The 20,696-nt window shown below is 50.2% G+C and overlaps 1 protein-coding gene across 4 annotated transcripts in view; it reads left to right on the forward strand.

Annotated features, from left to right (window-relative positions):
- Nucleotides 1–8,003: 8,003 nt before the first annotated feature.
- VDR (vitamin D receptor) overlaps nucleotides 8,004–20,696 on the forward strand; it is a 57,997-nt gene continuing 45,304 nt past the window's right edge. The window contains exon 1 of one of the 4 annotated variants that reach the window (XM_086713568.1): nucleotides 8,004–8,303. In XM_086713568.1, coding sequence (XP_086569694.1) covers nucleotides 8,264–8,303 — 40 coding nt within the window. In that variant the 5' untranslated portion in view covers nucleotides 8,004–8,263. Of the gene's footprint in view, nucleotides 8,304–8,353; nucleotides 8,467–19,909; nucleotides 20,120–20,696 lie in introns of those variants that run through there. The other 3 variants (XM_086713571.1, XM_086713569.1, XM_086713572.1) reach the window with 3 other exon arrangements.

Below are 20,696 nucleotides of genomic sequence, written 5' to 3' on the forward strand. Positions count from 1 at the left end.
AGGCCTGAAGAGAGTATTTGTTCTCTGACTGTTGTGTGCAGTATTCCTTTAATGAACATTAGATCAAGTTTGTTAACTGTCTCCTCTATCCTCACCGATTTTTTATGTCTTTAATCTATCCCTTCCTGAGAGAGATGTTAAAATCTCCCATTATGGTAGTTGATTTATCATTTACTTTTCATCCTGTTATTTTCTTCCATATTTTTGAGGCTATGTTATTAATGCATTTATTTGCATTTGGAATTATTTTAGCTTCCTAATTATTGTCCATGTCTTTGTCTTACTGGGCTACATTCTAGATAATTTTTCAGTCCTAGTTTCCAGCTTACTAAGTTTTCCTTCAGCCATGTCTCATCTGCTATTCAATCTACTCACTGAGTTTTAAGATTCAATGCTTTTTATTTCTAGAAATTATTTTTTTTCCAAGTCTGATTAGTTATTTATAGTCTCTTATTCCCTGTTAACTTTTTTGAGCTTCTTTTTCATTTTTTTAAATCTATTAGACTTAGCTATCTTATGCCTTGTTATTAAAAATTTAAACATCTGAGGACTTTGTGAGTTAGTTCTGCTGATTCCCACTCAGTGTGCTTTGTTTCCATTTTGTGACTTTGATCACGGACTGTAGTTTTCCTTGAAATTTCACCTGTGGCAAATCCTTGAGTACTGGGATGAGGACAAGTTTACATGGAGAGGATTAAATTTGATTCAGCCAGTTACGTGAGTTATTACCAACCTAGGATCAGTTTAAAATTTCTCCTTGAGGGTTGTTTTTGTTTTTGTTTTGGATCACCCAGGATATGAATTTGGACTACAAGCCTGGGTTTGTGGTTGTGAATTCTAAGGAAATATTTATGAGTTTTCCTGTCATCTGGAGTAACTTAGGCCAATTTCCTTACTATCTCTTTCTATGTGAAGGTTTCTCATTCTCCCTACATAAAGAGTTTTGGAGTGTACCTTCTGAGAGCCCAAGTTTATGCAAGATAATCCCTTGACTGTAAGTCTTGTCTCCACACGCTGTGAAGCCACCACCAAAATTCAAGGTTTCCAAGATTCTAAAGACACTTTCAGGTTGAAGACCAGTTTTGGTCCTTGCTTACCAATCTCTGCTCCTACTTTCACTTCATTTTGAGTTCTTTGGATTTCTTTCTTTTTTTCTCAGTGTGGAGATACATTTAAGATTTAATCTTAATTAATTAAGATTATTTAACGTTATTTAATTAACGTTAAAATTGTTATTTCAACTGAGAGGATCAGTGAGGGTATCTGATTCATTGCACTGGTAGAAATGAAACCTCTTTGGGGCACCTGGGTGGCTCAGTCGGTTAAGCGTCCGACTTTCGATTTCGGCTCAGGTCATGATCTCACCATTCATGAGATGGAGCCCTGAGTCAGGCTCTGTGCTGACAGTGTGGAGCCTACTCATGCAGAGCCTGTTTGGGATTCTCTCTCTCCCTCTCTGCCCCTCCCCTGTGTGCACGCGTTCTCTTTCTTTCAAAATAAATAAATAAACACTTTTTTTTAAATACTTAAAAAAGAAAAAGAAATGAAACATCTTTTTCAAGGCTGGGGTTGAGATGAAGGTAACACAACCTTGACACATACAATTCTTTGTCGATTGTTCTGGTTCCAACACCACTTGTCCTCAAATGCCCTCTATTTGAAGGGTGTGCGTTGTTTGGGAGAAAGAAACATGGCAATAAATCTTTAATGACTGCAGATCAAATGTCAACGGATAGTCTAATGCAGTAAGATAACAAGAGGAGAAACTATTATTAATCACAAAGCAGGGATTGTGTCTACTCACATTCAGGGCTTTGAAAAGGAAGTAAACCAGCTGCAGGCACCAAATCAGCCTCTCTATCAGGCAGATTGCGTTGTCACAACTGACAGGGTATACCATATCAGTCCAAAGTTTAAGTCTTATGGAATGGGGGAAGAGTTGGGGGAGGGGAAGGTGATGTAGCGGCATGTGTTTCTCTAGAGTTCCAGCTCCCAACATGGCGGAAGGGGTTGAATTACTTTAATGACGTCTAGGAACCAACAGTGGAGATTTTGACATTTGCCTTTGAGATTCACTTCTAATTCCTGTCAAGACCAAGCATTAGGTTCTTGGGAGGAGGAAAAGAGGACAGGAAACTGAGATACTGAGATTACTTTGAGGACATAGAACACAAACTCAGTTGTAGTAATTCATTGTTCTGGGTCCAGCATCCTGTTCAGAACCTCTATTCCAACCCAATGAGGAGCCAATAGCAGGCATTTTCATGACTGAGCCCTGAACTACTTGCTTAAATGTTTTCTTTTGACCCAATCCTCACCCATGTTTTGGGTTTCACTAGAGGGAAAGGCACAGAGAATGTGGGGAAGTGTTGGCAACTGGAATATTATTCTATTTCAACAGGTCCTTGTCATAGACTCACTGACCATCAGCTTTTAAACTCCTCACCAGTTGACAGACGAGAAGCCTGGTGATGAATAAGGCACAAAGATACATGAGGTAAGCTGGGAGCAGAGGGAGGTCAGGAATGAAAGTTCTAAGAAGGCGTAGTTGGCCTGTCTGGACAGAGAAGGGTGGGGAGGAGAAGGTTTGGGGTAAAAAGTCCACCGAGGTGAGGCTTGCGTGTGAAGAAAAGATTGAACCCCGTGGTGGTTCAGGCCTCTTCACCATGTTCTTTCTGGGCTTGGCAACTACCACTCAGAGGTTAGTCAAGCTGGACAGCCAGATTCTATGAAATCTAAATGAGCGACAACTCTCCTTGAGAATGTGGGTTGAAGTCAGGTCTTTGGTGGTGGCCAAGCTAAGAACGTAAGGGCTACTCTTGTGCTACTAAATACACACAAGAGGCCACCACAGCCTTCCCTGCTAGTAGCCAGTGCCGGGAGAACTTGTCCTGTTTGCCTCTCTGGTTTAATCTCTTGGGGGCCTGTGGCATCTGACTTTTGGCAGCTGTGGTCCCAGACACAGTCTACAGTGGATCCTACATGGATCTTGCCTCAGGTTTTGCTTCAATAAGCCAAGCGGATCAAAGAATTCAGCTTCTTAGCCTTCAAGAGCTTCTCTCTCTCATACTCAGTGTGCCTCCATTTCTTCACAAAGCAGAGAAGAAAGGAGGCACAGGGTGATGCAGAGAGCAAGACCTGGATTTCAAGGCAGGAGATTTGGCCTCTAGTTCTGCTTTGCGACTCACCAGTTGTCAACTTGGATGGGTAACCTAAACTTGCTGAGCCCTCATGGTCTGTATCCTACCTCTGTTATCTAGTGCAGAAGTCTCCAGGGGAGGATGTGCTACATCATCTACTGGATACAGGCGGACAGTGTTAGAGGCTTTCTTTTTTTTTTTTTTTTTTAATTAAGCTTTAATCATTTAATATACAGATTGACACCAGCACCCTCACTTGGTCCTTCTTTCATTTGGCCACATGTCAGGTATATTGGATGAGGTATATGAATGCAAAGAAGGAGTGTCAGGGAAGTGAGTAAAAAGTTTCAAAAGTATCAAGAACATCAATTGAAATATGAAATTATGATTTGAAATACTTATATTTGTTAATGTTGATAAAGAATCTCCCCCTGTGTAGTGTGGCTTGAGATATGAGGTAATGATAGAACTCTAAAAACCATATTCATGTATGGGGATGGCAACATTTTTTGCCAATAGGTTTTTATAATAAAAATGTTTAGGGGCGCCTGGGTGGCGCAGTCGGTTAAGCGTCCGACTTCAGCCAGGTCACAATCTCGCGGTCCGTGAGTTCGAGCCCCGCGTCGGGCTCTGGGCTGATGGCTCGGAGCCTGGAGCCTGTTTCCGATTCTGTGTCTCCCTCTCTCTCTGCCCCTCCCCCGTTCATGCTCTGTCTCTCTCTGTCCCAAAAATAAATAAAAAACGTTAAAAAAAAATTAAAAAAAAAAATGTTTAGAGGCCACTTTTTGGTTTTAGGACATGTGGATGATACAAACCAACATGAGCCCACTATCAAAAGTCTATTGGAAGTGGAGGTGGACACCAGAAACAACAGTTTCAACAATGGTGGCATTTTTAATGACAAAGGACAATGAGGCACATACAACAAAGGGGCATCCATGCTATGCAGTGTTTGTCCTAGGCCAGAGGCCAAAGGCAAAGGAGAGGAGCTGTCAACAGCCACATCTATCTGGAGTTGGGGCCCCAGGGGAGAGTTGTTTAATGCATTCCTAGACTACTTATGGAATGTCCTTCCTGTTCTGGAGAAAGAAGCAGGCTTGCCCAGGATGAGGCTTGTGGGCTTCTGCTCATTGGTATGAAGGAAAGGAGCTCATTGCCTAATTGCCTTTGGACACTCCCCTCTGCGGAAGGGGGCTTCTTTTGAGAACAGTCAGCTTTCCCCTGTGGACCTTTGCAGCAGTGATATGACAGTGCCCATGCTTTCACCTGCTCCCAAGACACCTTCTCTATGCCATTGGGCCCTCCATTTACATCCCCTACTAGGTTTTCCCATAAGACACTCTTCCGTAGAAGGGCAAAATAAGAGTTATCCAAAGACTAGGGGCTAGGGGTCTCTTCATCTCCTACTAGAGTGATTGTAGTTGTTGCAGAACTTATAGCCACAAGCAGTTGTAGAGGGGAAAGGATCCCGAGCTTCTGGTTTATTCTGCTGGTCTCTATGGTTGGAGTCGGGGCTCGAAGAGTCATCACTGTCTGCTGGGGTTTGGATGGGAGCCCAGCAAATACCTGGGAGCTTGGGAGAGCTCTGGAGCTGCCTCTATTTGGAGGTGCAGGTGGGAGTCTATACCTTCATTCATCCGGCCCCTAGGCTCTGCTTTACCATGCCAGCAGACGCTGTGTGTGGGCCAGCAGGCTGGCAGCCTAGGGCTCAAGGATGTGGGAGCAGGTGAGAAAAACAAGTGCCAAAAGCCCCAGGGATGGAGACATGAGCTGGGCTACTGGGAATGGAGCCCTGGAGCCAGATGGATTTGGACTGAATAATGATCAGTGCCCTACTCTTTCTGAGCAGACTCTCCACGGACACTCACTATGCCAGGGTACACAACTCCTCCAAAGCTGTCCTGTTTGGGAGAAATCAGGATTTCTGAGATGCCATAAAACTTCCTAAGGGTAAAAGAACCCCCTCAAAGCTGGGAAAGATGGTAAGCATGGTAAAATAGCTGAGTTAAGGCCACAAAAATTGAGGGGATACATACTGTCTCAGTGACCTAACCCTGACCATGTGGCCTTGGAGAAGGAATCCTCCAAAGCCTTGGAGCCACCATGGATTCTGAGGGTGCGGTGTATAAGCCAACCTGGTCTCTCAAAGGCCTTTCTGGGAATCTCATGATGCAGGTTCTAAATGAGGGGATCCCATGGTGAGAGGGACTTTTTAAACTTCAGGTTAACTGATTGTCAGCCATACGATCAATTTGATGGGTCTCCTTCCCAGAAGGAAGGCAGGCAGGCAGGAAGGGAGGGAGGATAGGAAGGAAGGGTGGAAAAAAGAATAGAAAATATTGCAGGGCATCTCTTGTTTCATAAAACTTATATGTATGCATGGGGACACTAGGTCATAATTAATACTTATTTCTTATTATGGGTTGCAGTTAAAAATATGAAAAACACTGTCCTGGGGAGACTCTTTTGTTTGGGTTGCTTTCACTGCTTACAGCTTCTTGCATTTATTCATTCCATTTTTACCATCCGGAACATAAACAGAGTGAACACTCCTATCATGGGTTAGAAGACAAATGAGTTAACCTTTCTGGACCTAATGTTTTTTAATCTCTAAAACAAGGAAACTGCAAGGAAGCCTGGTGGCTTCTGTCTTTGGAACCCATGACTTTGTGTCTCTCTGAATGTTCTTTGGGAGTTTGCTGAGAGTCTTCCCTTCATTCCCACTAGGCTCATAACTATAAAATATTTGAGGGAAAAGAGCCCTAAAAAAAAAAGTGGAAAAGCAAGCAGATGGGAATGCTCCAGAGAGCTCAAAGGGCACATTTTTACCTGGACTGCCGCCTCTGGACAGCTTATAAACTGTCTATAGGGACAGGGTCTGCAGAAACTTGTGGGGACTGCATGATCCACTCCAGCTCTGGTACCATGACGAGAGGTTCAGAGAGGGTCAGGCAGCCTCAAGGACAGTGAACAGGGGAGCCCAACAGAAAAGGGGAGCCCATCAGCTGAGGATTGGCTACAGGCCTGCCTAGACCACCACAGACGCCGGAAGCCCGGTAGAGAGGTTGAGAAGCCAGGCTGTGCCTTTCCCCAGATTTTGTAAAATGAAGTACACAGGGGTGGCCTCAGCCTGGCACCTCTGGAATCTTTCCTCCGAGGCAAATCACACCTGGAAGGGCTCTTTTGTTTCTCTACAGCCCCTTGGGTCTACAGCACTATAGCATGGCAAGGTGCACACAGCAAGTGCCTACTAGATATTCCCTGATGTAACTTTTCAGAGATGAATACTGACAAAAACACAATATGAGCATCCTGTAAGGACCACCACCCCTCCCAGGCACCATGAGAACACAAGAAATGTTAACGTCACGGAAAAGAAAGAGAAAATTCGTGTTTTCTGCAGAGGTTCTAGCACGTGTCAAATAGCAGTCCAGCTAGAAGAGTTCAAAGCTATTCTGTAGCACAGGAATGCTGACTGTCACGTCTTCACGAGAACAGGGTCTGGAGTATTTTCTACTCTGCCTGACTCAAAAGGCGGCGATGAATGTCAGACGGAGAGCTGTGAAGAGACTAACGGTCAATGGCTAAGGAATACTCAGCAGTCATCCTTTACCCCTTTGCGATGATAAGGTTTATTTTCAAGATGTTAGGTTCACTCATCTGGCCAATGAAGCACCACAAAAGTGACTTCTTCCAGAGGCTCATGGAACTCCCTGAGAATGTCCCAAGGTGTTGGTTATTTGAGATTTCCTGTTCTATTTTTCTTCCCATGAGAATCACTGCTGGCTTTCCCGTGATGCTTTGGGCAAGGGGCTTCTTTCTTTTATTTTCATTACAAGCGGGGAATCTATCCATCAGACTGGCAGGGCCCCCAAAGGGGCACTTCCTTTCATCTGTTTCTCAGGATAGATGGGCCATTTCTCAATTCACCAGTCTGTGTCTCTTCTATTTTTTTTTAAACCTTTCCAGAGAGAAAGTTTCCATGATATTCTCTTAATCAACTGTTTGAGTGCCTAACAAATTTTGCTGTTTGAAGATTCTTCTTTCTGTTTAGCCTCAGTTCATTTCTCCTGATCCCCTGAGAGTTTGAGGGGGGCTGGTTATCCTACAGTCTAGCAAAACTGTTTCATAAATGGTTCAGAGGCTCTTGTACCAGCAGATTTGCTGGGCTGTACTACTGTCCTTCACTGAACAGCTGTGTAATGTTGGGTTAACCTCTCTATGCCTCGACTTTCCACCTGTTCAGCTTGTCCCTCTGAGCCACGGTTTCCTCCCCTGCCTAAAGGAGCTCACCAACTGCTGGATGGCTTCGTGGGCATCTCTATTATAGAATATTATATTGTAATTACTATTTATTTATACATTCTCCCACTGGACAGTGAACTCGAAGAAGGAGGGAACCACATCTTTTTTTTTTATCTCTCCTCCAGATGCAGTGCCTAGCACATAGCCAAGGAGGCGGAATAATTTCTAGCCAACATTTTCTATGGCGTATTTCCCCCCATCTACTACAATTCCAGGTCTCATGATAGACTTTTTTTCACTCCTCTCTTCTCTTCACACCAGTGTCGTATAGAACGGGTGGCGGGAGACTGGGGATTAGTCCTGGGAAGCTGACACTAAGCTCGCTCGCTCGGATGAGGTTCGCGACAGGCCGAGAACGTGATCTGCCCCGGGCGAGGGGGGACGATGACGCAGCTCCAGCCACTTTGGCCGCGTTTTCCGTTTGCGCTTTTATCCTATCGAGTGGGGTCGGGCTGAGCTCCCAGGCGCTCTGCAGAAGCAACGCGACGGCGAGCGGCGCCCGGGATTTCCCACGAGCGCAGAGGCCAGACGGTGCCCGCGGCAGACGCCCCCAGAGCCCGGCAGACCGTGAGGTCCGGGTCGGGTCAACCCAGGTGGGGGTGACGCACCTGGAAGAGGCTTGCGCAGCAGCTAGGTGGAACCACGGCGGCGGGAGGTGGGCGAACGCATCACAGATTAACGCGGGCAGAGCGTGGATCTGCACACACATCACTCTCGAAAATTCTCAGGCACAGAAAAGCAGCATGCCTTCCTCTGTGGACCGCAGCCGTGGAGGACTACCCCGGGCAGAGTCTCCCAGTGGTTGATTCCAAGTCAAGATGGTTGCGAAGCCGCCAGCCTTCTCGGGGAGCGAGGCAGGTCCGCTGGGCGGGGCCAAGGGGAGGGGCGGGCCCGGGGCGGGGCCTCGAGAGGGGCGGGGCCAGGTGCTGGGTTGTCTCTGCTTGTCAAAAGGCAGCAGCCGAGCGGGAGGCGCCGGGAGCGCGGAGCTGCGTGCCCACCCGCTTGACCAGGTGCGGAACCGGTAGGAGCGGGGAAGGGGGGTCCCAGAATCGGGATTGGGCCCGGGGTAGAGCTGCGGGGGGGGGGTGGGGTGGGGGGTGGGTACCGGGCCTGAGTGCCCGGGTGCAAACACTAGAGGGTAAATCGCAGGGGCAAACTTGGCTGCTGAGATCCGGGCTGTCGTGCCATGAGGCTGAGGCACTGACGGTACACTGAGGTCTGAGAAAGAGCTAAAGTTCGTGCCAGGTTGGCGAGAGGGTCAACGACCTCGGCGCTCAGGCGGTTTATCACACAAATGCTCTGCTACACAGTGCTCAGCACTTGGGCAACGAGAAGCATTTGTTTCCTTCCTCTGTTGGGGAGCCTTGGCACGGAGTGAAGGAATAAGAAAGGGAGATCGACTGGACTGTCGATGGTACTAAGGTCCGCTGGAGGCGGAGTGTGTGAAGCTTTATCATCTTCTAGTACCTGTGTACGGTCACCTGCCATGGTGGAGTTGGATCTTTTAAGTAGAGTTTTTTCTTTTCTTTTCAAACCGCCAATGATTTTAGACCTATTTGGCCCTAATGCACTGTATTTATTTTTTTCAGGAAAGCCTGTCCATAGATGTTCAGAGGAACTCAGGGGCAAACATCTAATCCGGGAGGGAGCTCAGGGAGTAGTTTCTGTTTGGGGAGTGAAGGGTCCCTCGTCTGTGGGTGGTGGGGGAGAGTTTAGGGGAAGTATCTAGGAGGGAACAGCATGTGGTCTGCAGGGAACAGTGGATCCTGACCCCCTCTCCCCCCCCACACCCCCAGACCACTGAAGCTGAGACCCAGGCTGCCCGGTCTGGGAGGGCACTAGGTCTCCCAGCCCAGGCCCTTCCCGCATCTCCTCCTCCTCCTTCTCCTCCTCCTCTTCCTCCTCCTCCCTGCGGTGAGTGAGTCAGCCTCCTGTCTGGGCTCAGTTGCAGCCAGAGGGGCCAGAGCCCAGGCAAGCAATTGGGCAGGCATTTTCTGAGCATTGCAGAAGCTCTCCTAGGCAGAGTCAGCTGCACTCTAGCTCCCTGCTGGAAGGCTCTCTTCCTCGTGGCCAGTGGTGGCCACTCCTCTGAAGGGAACACCCAACACAGGGATGATTATGGGATCGTTGTGGTATGATTCCAGAAGGGTTGACGGTGAAGAGCTTGTGGATTTGCGGTAAATCCGCATCTCTTATCCTTCTCCTAGGACCAGGAGGTACATCCAGCACGGTACACTTCCAGCCTCCCATTCCCTTTCTGCCTAGTGATCTTGTTAGCAGCCCGGCTCTGCTAGCCAGGTGGGTGTGCACAAGAAGTCAGGAAGGTTCTGGGACTAGGGAAGGCATGGTGTTGTCAGAGAAAGTTTTAAGCCAGGGTAAGAAGTGGGGTTTGTTGAGGTGGAAATGGATTGTCTGGACACTGGAACCTCAACTCAGTGAACTGTGGGCATTGTGTATGGGGGGGGGGGGGAGGGCTTCCCCATCCCGTCCTTGTCAAAGTGCTGGAGAGGACTGAGGGTCCTTCTGGAATGGTATACAGACAGACCCGGAGGTAGTAAGACTGTACATTTCTCTCTGGCTTTTCTTTTGGGTGCTTCAGACCCTTGAACAGAAATGGGAGCCCCAGAGTCCATTGCCCCCCACTCAGTGGCCTCTCTGGAGCCATATGAGACAAGCCCACAACGAGGCTGTGGTGCGGGGCTGACTCAAACTGCAAAATGCTGGGGATTCACAGACTGTACTCCGGCTGGGCCCCATGGCTGCAGTTTGGCTGGTCCCTCATTAGCCACGACTTGGACCCTTTCCAGGGTAAAGAATAAGAAAGGAGGGAAGAGAAAAAGGGTAAGAAAAGAGGAGGGTGAGATAAGGAAGGAGGGAAAGAGAGTTAGGAAGCTTTCCTGACCCCTCACAGTCCTCAGTCAAGGCCATCACACTTCATTTGTATAAACATCGTGGAAGGCCTGGTGTAGTTTGGGGTGCCCTGGTTATTTGTATTTATGGTTTCTCCGTCTTCTCTCCCATCCCCCCTCAGAACTGATCTTTTTTGGGACTAAGTCCCAGAGGAAGTACCAAGAGGCCCTCCCGGACCCTCACCCTCCACTCTCAGACCAAATAGCCAGTGTCTAAAGCCAGTGTCTTCCATGCTTGACTTGGGGCTTGGGGGCCAGATCAGGCAGTCATCCAAGCAGGAGAGGGAGCGCCACTGTTCAGTTCTTCACCCTGCATCCCCAGGAGGCGACAGCCATCCCGGCCGAGATCTGCTTCTGGAACCCCTGCTAGAAACCCCCTGTTGCCTTTGTCTAGCCATTGGGTGCTGGTGGCTGGAGGGCCAGAGTCAGGAGCACCTGGAAGTCTGAGCCAGGATGATGTTCCAGTTCGTTGCCGGACAGGAGGAGTTGTAGTGGTCCAGCTTTCCGTTTGGCCACGGCTGCAGGTCTGCTTTGGATGCAGGTGGAGGGAAGTAAGGAAATGACAAGTTTTGATTAAATGCCTCTTGTGCACCCAGCTTGGTGCTAGACCCTCTGAGGGATGACAGGAACAGAACCCCCCAAATCAGCCCTCTTCCTTGAGATGGTCTGAGCCCCAGGACGGGCAGCTGCTGTCGGCCCAGTTCTGAAAGGATCCAGGTGGGCAGAAGCTAGCCTGGCTGTTGCTCTGGACCTCAGGGCCTCGCTTCCAGTCATGCTTTTCTCTAAGTCCCTCTTCACCCTCTCCTGTGTCAGTGCCCTCTTGGTGGGCCAGAGAGGGGGAGCGTATAATTCCCTGTCCAAACTGGGAAGCTTTGAGAGTGCAAAGGAGTGCTGTTAGTAGGTTCTGTCAGGACAATTGACATAAACCACAACTGTCTAGGGCCAACTGAAACATTTAGTCATTATGGTGAACAGCACTCTGAACCCATCCGAGGTTACACTGATGAGGGGAAGATGGGTGGGAGTGGGTTTAATGAGGAGGACAAGGTGGGGAAGGTGCCTAATGACGAGGGGAGGATGGAAGTAGCTTAATTCTCAGGGCAGCCCCAACACCCCAGCTTGTTCCCTGGTATTATCACCCAATTCCAGTGTTTTCCCTGAGGGCAGCACCGCTCCCAGCCACCTTCTCCTAGAACCCAACCTACCACACTCGCTTGCTCGTGTGACTTCCCTTCACCCTTGACTTATGACTGGCCTCACCTTTGGCTTTCCTGCCCCACCCCTACCTCCGATGGGGACAGGAAGGCCTGCCAACTCCTCTTCCGCTGCCCCTGGGGGAATTGGGATTTATAATGGAGCCAAGACTTAGCCTCATGCTTCCTCTTCCCTCTTCCCCCGTATCTGCAGCCTCTTCATTTTGTCTCTCCAGCTTCCCAGATCTCTGGGGGACACACCATACCACAGGGAAGTCCAGCTCTCAAGTGGGTAAACAACAAGAAGGGAAGGGTAGTCAAACCTTGCTCACGTGGATAAAGGGCACAGGTCACTTGCAGTCAGGTTCCGGGGAAATGGTGAGCAGGGTGGAGGGCAGAGCCAGAGAAAAACTGCTTAGCAGGAGAGGGAGTCGGTTCTCCCGGACACTGGAGTTTGAGTGTCTCATCAGGTCTGAATATTGGGGAAATGGTCCAGGGCGGGGACAGGCTGTTCTTGCTCAACCCAAGCTATAGGCGTTGGTGGCAGCGACTGCATCGTGACGCTGTAACACGTAGAAAAGAAACTGCCCTCGCTTCTGCGTCCGCGGTCCTTGTGGTCGAGATGCTCAGGGCGGGCTCCCTGGAGAGTCCGCAGAGGTCCAGCATGAGAGTGATCGGGGCGCCTGGTGTGGGGGTGGAGCCTCCTTAATGATGGTGTAGTGACTGTCTTACTCTGGCAGGAAGGAAGTTGTTCTCATCGCCAACAAATGAAAAGGGCAGGTGAAGACCTCTTGGGAAGTCCCACCCTTTGAAGTGACTTGTGGGGAGAGGGAAGGGGAGAGACTCCTTGGGCTGGCAGGGGGAGGAGGGGGGGTGGCCTGTCAGTAGATGGCAAAAGTGAGAGGCACTGGGGGAGTCTGAGTGTGTGTCATACGTTTGCAAACCTGCCCTGCAAGTCCTGTGCCAAGGAATAGACCAAGCAGTGTTTCCAGAACCAGGTGCCACACAAAGTCCCCATTCTGCACAGGGGAGAGTCCTGGTCCTGAGCAGGGTGTGGGCAGCTACACCAGCGGGCAAGTGGAGTTTGGGAAGGACCCGCAGAAGCTGGTTCCTGGGAAGCTGCTGCCTCTCACTGGCCTTCTGACCACAGGTTGAAGCTTTGAGGTGTTACGCAAGGTGTGACATTCCAGGCACTGTGGGGCGCAAGGTGTGACATTCCAGGCACTATGAGGCACCCGTGAGCCCCTAGGCTTTGCTGGTGACACATCCAGTGTGTGCCACCTGCTGGCACTGGAGTTGCAGCTCCAGGAACAGCTATTCACTGAGTGCTCAGCTCAGTTGCACCAGGTGCTGTGCTAGGTACGTTGCATGCAGGGCCTCCCAGATCTGCTACAACCTTGTGGAATAGGAACCACTGTTATGCTCCTTTCACAAATGGGAAACTGAGGCTTGGTGAGGTTGAGCCATGTGCCAAGGTGCCACAGCTGATGAATGGGACAGTCAGGACTCACACTTGGGTCTGTCTTAACTTCCATAGAACCCTACCACTTCTGCATTCATGGGAGCCCACAGGGCATTTAGCGCCATGCCTTGGACATAATAGGCCTGCAGTAAATGTTTGTGAGTGGCAGGGTTATATTTACTAACTGGTTTGAACAAGTTGACCTGGAAGCAAGCTTGGTTTGCCCAGAGGTTACTGTGGGGACAGTGGCCTCTCAGAAGGAGGCTCCCTCTGCCAGTACCCTCAGGCCTCAGTGCCTCTCCAGCACTACTGGGTACCTAACTTGGGTAAAAACAGCAGACAAGAACCTGAGAGAGAGAGAGAGAGAGAGAGAGAGAGAGAGAGAGAGAGAGTTCTGTGCCGAGAGATTGCATGGGATCAGATAAGATTTGAACGGTCTAGAAGGCAAATGACAAATACTCTTTCAATGTCAAACAAGCCACTTCATTGATAACCTACTTTGGACTAAGGGCACCAAGGAAAGGCCATTGTCCCTTTGGCCAGCTGGAGCTAAGCTCATCCTGTTTGCCCTTTCCCCTCCTAGCTACCCCTTAAGGAGCACTCGTGAGCCTAGCCTGCCTGGAAGGGGAGATGGACTCTAGCCACATCTGACAGCCTCTGCCAGGCAGTGTGATTCCCTTCTCTCCTTTCATCTTGACAGCTTCTCCTTGGAGGAAGCTACTATTACTCTCCCCAGCATGGATATGGGAAACCAAGGTTTAAAGAGATGTCGCAACCTGCCATGCTGTAGAATTAACCCATGACCACTGAGCTACATTGCTGTTAGTGCTGGGCTTGGCCACGCGAACCACTCTCCGTGCCAGAGCCTGGAGACGGGGTTAGAAGGAAGAGAAAGTGCTCAGCCTACCCCTCAGCTGGGTTCCTTGGTATATCTCTGAAATGTTAGGTAGTGCTGTTGGAAGCTTTGCCAACAGCCTCGAAGAACAGGAAGAATGCGGGGTTGGAGTTAGACACGCCTGGGTTCAAATCCCAGCTTTGTCACTTTCTAGCTTGTGACCTTGGGCAGGTTTCTTAATCTCTCTGAATCTCAGTGTCCTTATCTGTTACGTGGGATAAGAATAACTCCCTTGTAGAGCCGTGTGAGGATTCCAGATGACCCAAGTCAAGTGTCTGGCGGGCAGTAAGCCTTCGAAAAGCGTGGGTTGTTCAGTAGATATGCATTGAGGACCTACGGTGTGACAGGCATTATTCAAGACGCTGGGAGCTTCATAGTGAAAAGTAAAGACTCTTGCAATTGTTGCCAAATTTGCTAGACCAGAAACTTCATCGTTGTGAGAGATCCCTTTAGAATCCAAGAATGGCTGTCTTCGCACCTGGCTGAACTCGGATTTGGTACATTTCTCTTCCAGCCATTTGTTAGCTGATGAGCTTGGAAAAGTTAGTTAGCTTCTCTGAGACTCAGGTTCTTCAATTCTTTTTATTTATTTACTTATTTTTTTGACTGTGAAATACATCATACACACACAGGTATACCATATGCTTATGTATAGATTAAAGAATAATATAGCATATTCTGTACACATCACCCAAGTGCAGAATGGAACGTCTGCAGCGCCTTCAAAGCTCCCGTTCCTCTTCCCATTTGCATCTCCTTCCTTGTTCTCCACCCCACCCATATTTTGAATGTTAGTTAGTTATTTCCTTCCTTTTCATCGTAAGTTATCGTCTACGTGCGTCTTACAAAACAATATATTGTTTACCTTCACGTGTCTACGGAGCTTACCTATATACATGTTCCCCGTGATGTGCGTCCTCCACCTTGTGTCGTGCCTCTGAGACTCCCCCCTGTGTTGACACACCCAGAGGTAGTTCGTTAGTTTTCACTCAGGGTGACGTCCACTGTAAGGATGTGCCACGATTTGTATGTCCTCCCTCTTGGTGATGGACGTTTGGGTGGTTTCCAGTTTGGAGTTACCACGGTCATACTGCTGGCGGTAACCGTGCTGGTCTCCTGATGTGCGCGTAGGCGGTTCTCCAGGGCACATACGTGGGGCCAGGGCACCTGGGATTCTGTGTTTGGCATTGCTCCACAGCGCCCAACTCCTTTCCACAGTGGCTGTACTGAAAAGCATTCCTTTCGGCAGTGGCTAAAAGCTCCCCTTGTGCCCCATCCTTTTCAATACCTGACATAGCCTTTATTTCTAAAATGAAACGGTTGTCCGACTAGACAAGTTTCTAAAGTCGCTTTCAGCTCTCATAGTTGAACCATCCTCGGCCGGTTATATGTGTACCCCTGTCTGACGTGTGGTACACGCACAGGTAGTCCTGTACAGGTGTCAGCCTGACTCTGTGAGCTCTGCTCAGGGTCTCCGGGTGCGGCTGAAGCCCTTCCTTGCAACCTTCCAGCAACAGTGAGGGAGGGATCCCGTGGCTCCAAGCCCATCCCGGTACTTGGCGTCCTGTTCAGTTCAACCAAGAGCCTAGTGTCAGTGCTGAGCACATACTAGGTGACCAGTTAGTACCCACTGGATTGCATTTTTGCTAAGGGTATTGAGACGGTATCTTTTCCTTGGGTATCGATTTTGAGAACAGGACGTGGAAGTATCAGAACTTTGTGTTTATCAGCTAATCAGAGTTCAGGGTGCTGGGGGCAGTGATGGGATTTACATCTGTCCAGGGCTTTTTGGTCATCTGAAAGCTCCAGGTGAAGTAAACTGAAGACTAATTGTTCAGAGTCTGGCCTTGATCTCTGACCCACTGACTTGTCCAATCTGAGAAGCAGAGGGTGCTAGAGGGTCGCGGTGGAGAGAACAGAGGAGGCGCCTTGGGGAAAGGAGCAGAATGCCCACAGAGAATCCCTTCCTCTTCCAAGGTTGAACACTCTGCCTGGGGGTGCTGGGTTGAGTAGGTGTTAGGTAGACCCAGTGTCCTGGCGGCCACATAAACAGCCAGCTGCCCACTCACCCAGCCGCCCACAAAAGAATGTGGCTTGCTGGGCAGTTGCATGGGACACCCGAGGCCGCAATCCTGTAATTACCCAGCCAGTCTGTGCCTGTCAGCTCCAGGGGCAGGTGAGTGCCTCTGCCCTGGGCCTCATCTTGGTCACTAGACCCATGCTGGGCTCGGTGGTAGGGCCCCACCCATTCTTCAATCACCTCCCACCCCAACTCTGCCCCAGTGTCTCTCTGTACACCAACCTTTGACCTTTGTGAGGCTGACATAATCATATATCATATAAAAGCTGACAATCGTAATAAACCAATGGCTATTCTAACTTATACGTTCCAGGCACCGTGTTAATTTTTTTTCATGCATTTTCTCACCCAGGCCCCTCAATAATGCTATGAGGTAGGCAATACTGTTATTCCCATTTCACAGAAGAGGAAATTGATGTTGAAAGAAGTTAAGAGGTTCAACTTCTTGCCCAAAGTCATTGAGCTCCTAAGTCAGAACCAGAACTTAAATTCGGATCTGTTGTAGCCCGGGCCGTCTGCCCCTGCCTCACCTGCCCACGACCTGTCCTGCACAGTTGTTCGGCTCTGTTCTCTGCCCTCCTCTTCCTGTCTGAGGAGGGCTGGGAAAGAGGCAGTAGGTGGTGCCAGCCGAGGGTGAATGGGACGGTTCCAGGCTGGCCAGGATGATGCTGGAAAACACCTTCGGGGCAGAGTTCTTTGTTCCAAACAGCTCTCAATTTCCGGACTTCTGCCAGGGGTGGGAAGGTACCTCTGCCCAGCCTATTTGGCAAGCACACCGACATCTTGGGTGCCATGATGTGAAGAAGTGGGGGGTGGCAGCCTCAGGTAAAATTCCACTGTAATGAACTCCATCTGAGATCCGAATGGCTTCGTTGAGTTGAAATTATGTTAACCAGTGTGCAGTGGAGGAACTCAGGTGTGGAACCTGAGAAACTAGAGGGGGAAGTGGGGCTAATTTACCAGTAAGTGTCTTTTAGTAAAGCTCTGGAACGTTTTGGAACCTAGGAAGAGAAGGAGAGTCAGAATCACCCCTGGTTCCTCCTTCAGTGCCAAGCTCCCGGATGGTTGGGGCAGGGCCCGGAGGGGAGAGCTTTGTGTTTGACTCCACCTGACAGGGCTGTGCCTGTCTGTTCGATTGTCCATGTACCCGCTGGGTTGCGAGGCCCTGAGAACAGGGCTGGGTCCTATATCTGAAGTGTCCTTACTCCACGCAATACTTAACTCATCACAGATATGCTCAATGGCTGTTGATTGAATGGAAATGTGTTTGTAGGTAGACTGGGACCCCTGAGCTATTTAAAGAGAGTTGAGGTGCCTGGGTGGCTCAGTCGGTTAAGCATCTGACTTCGGCTCAGGTCGTGATCTCATGGTTCGTGAGTTCGAGCCCTGCGTCGGGCTCTGTGCTGACCACTCAGTGCCTGGAGCCTGCTTGGGATTCTTGTATTTCCCTCTCTCTCTGCCCCTCCCCCACTCGCACTGTCTCTCTCTGTCTCTGTCTCTCTCTCCTCAAAAATAAACAAACGCTAAAAAAAATTCTCTTTTGAAGAGAGCTGAAGGGCAGGAGCTTTGTGTGACTAAAACGTTATAAAAAGCTGGGCTGCAACTCAGAGGACTTCTCTCCCATTACTGAAGCCAATCCTGCAGAATAACAAGCAATAACATTGCCTGAGCAGGTACCCTGTGCCGGGCGCGGTGCTGAGCCCTTGACCTGCATTATCTCATTTGACCCTCACAGACAAATGAGGTAGGTTTTGTCGTTTTGTTCTCATTTTGCAGGCAAGGGAACGGAAGCTTAGAGAGCTGCGGACACAGCGGGCTGGAGGTGTGTGGGGAGGCAGGGTTTGCTGTTGCTCAGGCTGTCTCCAGACCCTCTTCTCTTACCTGTGTCTCCCTGCATGCAGAGCTCGGCTGTCGCTGAGGGCTGGGTGCCGGGTGGGGGGGTAGGGCCAGGTGATGAGTGAGGCTGGAGGGCTGCAGACCCTGGTGGGGTGCAAGGGCGGGGGGAGGGGGGAGTGGCACAGCCTGGGCTGGAGGGTTAGCTCCACCTGAGGCCCGCAGGGTTGCCCTGGGAACCGCAGCCCGGTGTGGCCACGTTAGCCCTTTTTTTTTTTTTTTTTTTTTTTACGAGGAAGCTGGACATCCAGAGTTTTTCCAAAAGTGAAATCTCTCCAGTTTTCAAAAACACTGACCACTAACTAAAAAATTTACGACGACCCGGTGGTGATGGTGGGCGGTGGCAGAGTGAACACAGTCATGGCTAGGTTTAGCCTGCAGCCCTGCCCCCCGCCCCCCACCGGCCCCGGATGTCTTCCGGTAGTTTCTTTCTTTGAACACGGGACCGTTAGACAGAGTGGGAGCCGTAAGGCCCTTGCTGATGTAGAATTTCTCACGAAAGGCATGATCACCCTCCATGGGTCCCCTTCCTGGCACGTGATAATACTGTATCATGCAGACCGTCTCTTTCTGGAGACTTATAACGAAATCAGCCTAAAGATATTCCCTGAGTGAATCCCCTCCCTCCCCCACTCCCCTGCCCGTCCTCCCCCCAACTCTATATTCCCAGTTAGGTGTTTTTCCAGAGGTGTTAGCAGGAAAGTTCTGTGTAGAGAAATAAAAAAGAAACTAACGGTTAAGCAAAGGGTCTCTAGGGAAACAAAAATAGAAAGAATAGTGGATGGGGAGCCTGGGTGGCTCAGGTCATGATCTCACGGCTTGTGAGTTCGAGCCCTGTGTCAGAGCCTGGAGCCTGCTTCGGATTCTGTGTCTCCCTCTTTCTCTCTGCCCTCCCCCGCTTGTGCTGTATCTCTCTCTCAAAAATAAACATTAAAAAAATTTTTTTTAAAAAGAAAGCATAGTGGAGGGGCGCCTGGGTGGCGCAGTCGGTTAAGCCTCCGACTTCAGCCAGGTCACGATCTCGCGGTCCGGGAGTTCGAGCCCCGCGTCGGGCTCTGGGCTGACGGCTCGGAGCCTGGAGCCTGTTTCCGATGCTGTGTCTCCCTCTCTCTCTGCCCCTCCCCCGTTCATGCTCTGTCTCTCTCTGTCCCAAAAATAAATAAAAAACGTTGAAAAAAAAATTAAAAAAAAAAAATAAAAAAAAATAAAAAAGAAAGCATAGTGGAATGTGGGGATTGGGGTTGGTAGGCAATGAATGACGAGCCCACCTACGCTGCCCTGCCAGACTGTGAGGGCCTCCTGGTGCCGTGAGGGTCGTGCTCCCTATACTGTTGCACAGCGTGTGTTCACCGCCTCGTACTTTCCTGCCTGAATTTCCTCCTCCTCTTGAAACCTGGGGCAATAATGGTCAACCAGTAACAGCTTTATGGGGTATCACGATTTTATAAAACACTTTAAATATTTTGTCTCAGATAAATATCGTGAGGTGTTTACGCCGTGAGATAGACAGATGGGTGTAGAATCCCCCTTCTGAGGCTTGGTAAAGTGGCGCTGTTTTCTCTCCCTTCTTCCTTCCGTTCCACGAGGGAGGAGTAGCCATGGAGCACTGCGGCCCAGGGTGCAGGCAGCACAAGGTCCCCACGGGCCTCCTCATCCCCGCTGTCCTCACTCCTTACCCGGGGTTGACAGGTGGGGGAAGGTGCCTCAGACCCTGATGAAGGTCCCCCTTCCCTGAAAACCCCACACCAGGGGGAGTATGGAGCGGGCATGGGGATGACCCCAAACCCATGGATGGCCCGTGGCCAGCTTCTTCCTCCCCACGCCTGCCCCCCCCTGCCTGCCACCTCAAGCCATTGTTCCCAAAGCTGGGCAGAAAATAGCTCACTCCAGGGAATTATTTTTGTCTCTGTTAAACTTCAATCCTGAGCTCCTGCAGAGCCTGGCTGCAGAGTTGTTTTTGAGGTCAGGGGGAGCTCTGGCAAAAGTAAGGTGTAGGGGGTGGGTAAAGGGAGGCGGTGGGAGGAGGGGGCCATGATGGGCCACAGGCCCCTGGACTCTTGCCCTTCCGTGCTGCCCACGGGCTGCCTGACAGAGTGGAGCCTGCCCAGCCAGCTGGAGTGAGGTCTCCTTCCCACCCCCTTTGAGCTGGTCCCTCAAGTGCCTTCTCCAGGGATGTTTGCTGCCGCGGGAAAGAGCGCTGAGTGAAGGAGCTGTGACTCTGTTACCCTGAGCAGAGGCCCAGGTGGGCAGCAGGCCTGGCCCCAGGGCAGCAGGGGGGCCGCACACGGCTGACTGTTGAGGAGGGAAAGAGGTGGTTCCTCTTGAGACCCCGGGGTAGGCCCTGCGTGCCCTATGACACCACCGAAAGGGGCTCTGTGTGGCAAATCTGCTCCCTCTTTGCCCCTGGGTATCAGAGGAAAACAAGGAAGAGGAAGATGGCCAGTGGATAGGGCTGGGGGAGGGGACTAGAGTTTGGAGAGGGTTCACGGGTGAGGACAAAGGCAGCTATTTCCTACCACTTGGTGGCTCTGGGGAAGAAGCCTCCCGACAGACTCGGACGTTTGGGCCTGAAACCTCGAAACAAGGTCATCTTCAGTTATAGCTCTGAGGGGAAGGCCCGGCATGTGTTGTTGCCAGCAGTGAGCATGGACATTCCGACTCAGGGTACGGGCTGGTGTGTGCCCACACAGGTCGGGGACTTTCCACAGGTGTCCGTGGTGCAAGCTGTTTGTGAACATTGTGTGTCTGTGGCTGATGCCCTTCCTTACAGCGATTCCTGGCAACAAGGAAGTGACCTCGTTGACCGGGAGAGAGCAGTG

The sequence above is a fragment of the Puma concolor genome, chromosome B4, assembly GCF_028749965.1.
Source record: "Puma concolor isolate L17-30 chromosome B4, mPumCon1.1.hap2, whole genome shotgun sequence".
Classification (NCBI taxonomy): Eukaryota; Metazoa; Chordata; class Mammalia; order Carnivora; family Felidae; genus Puma; species Puma concolor.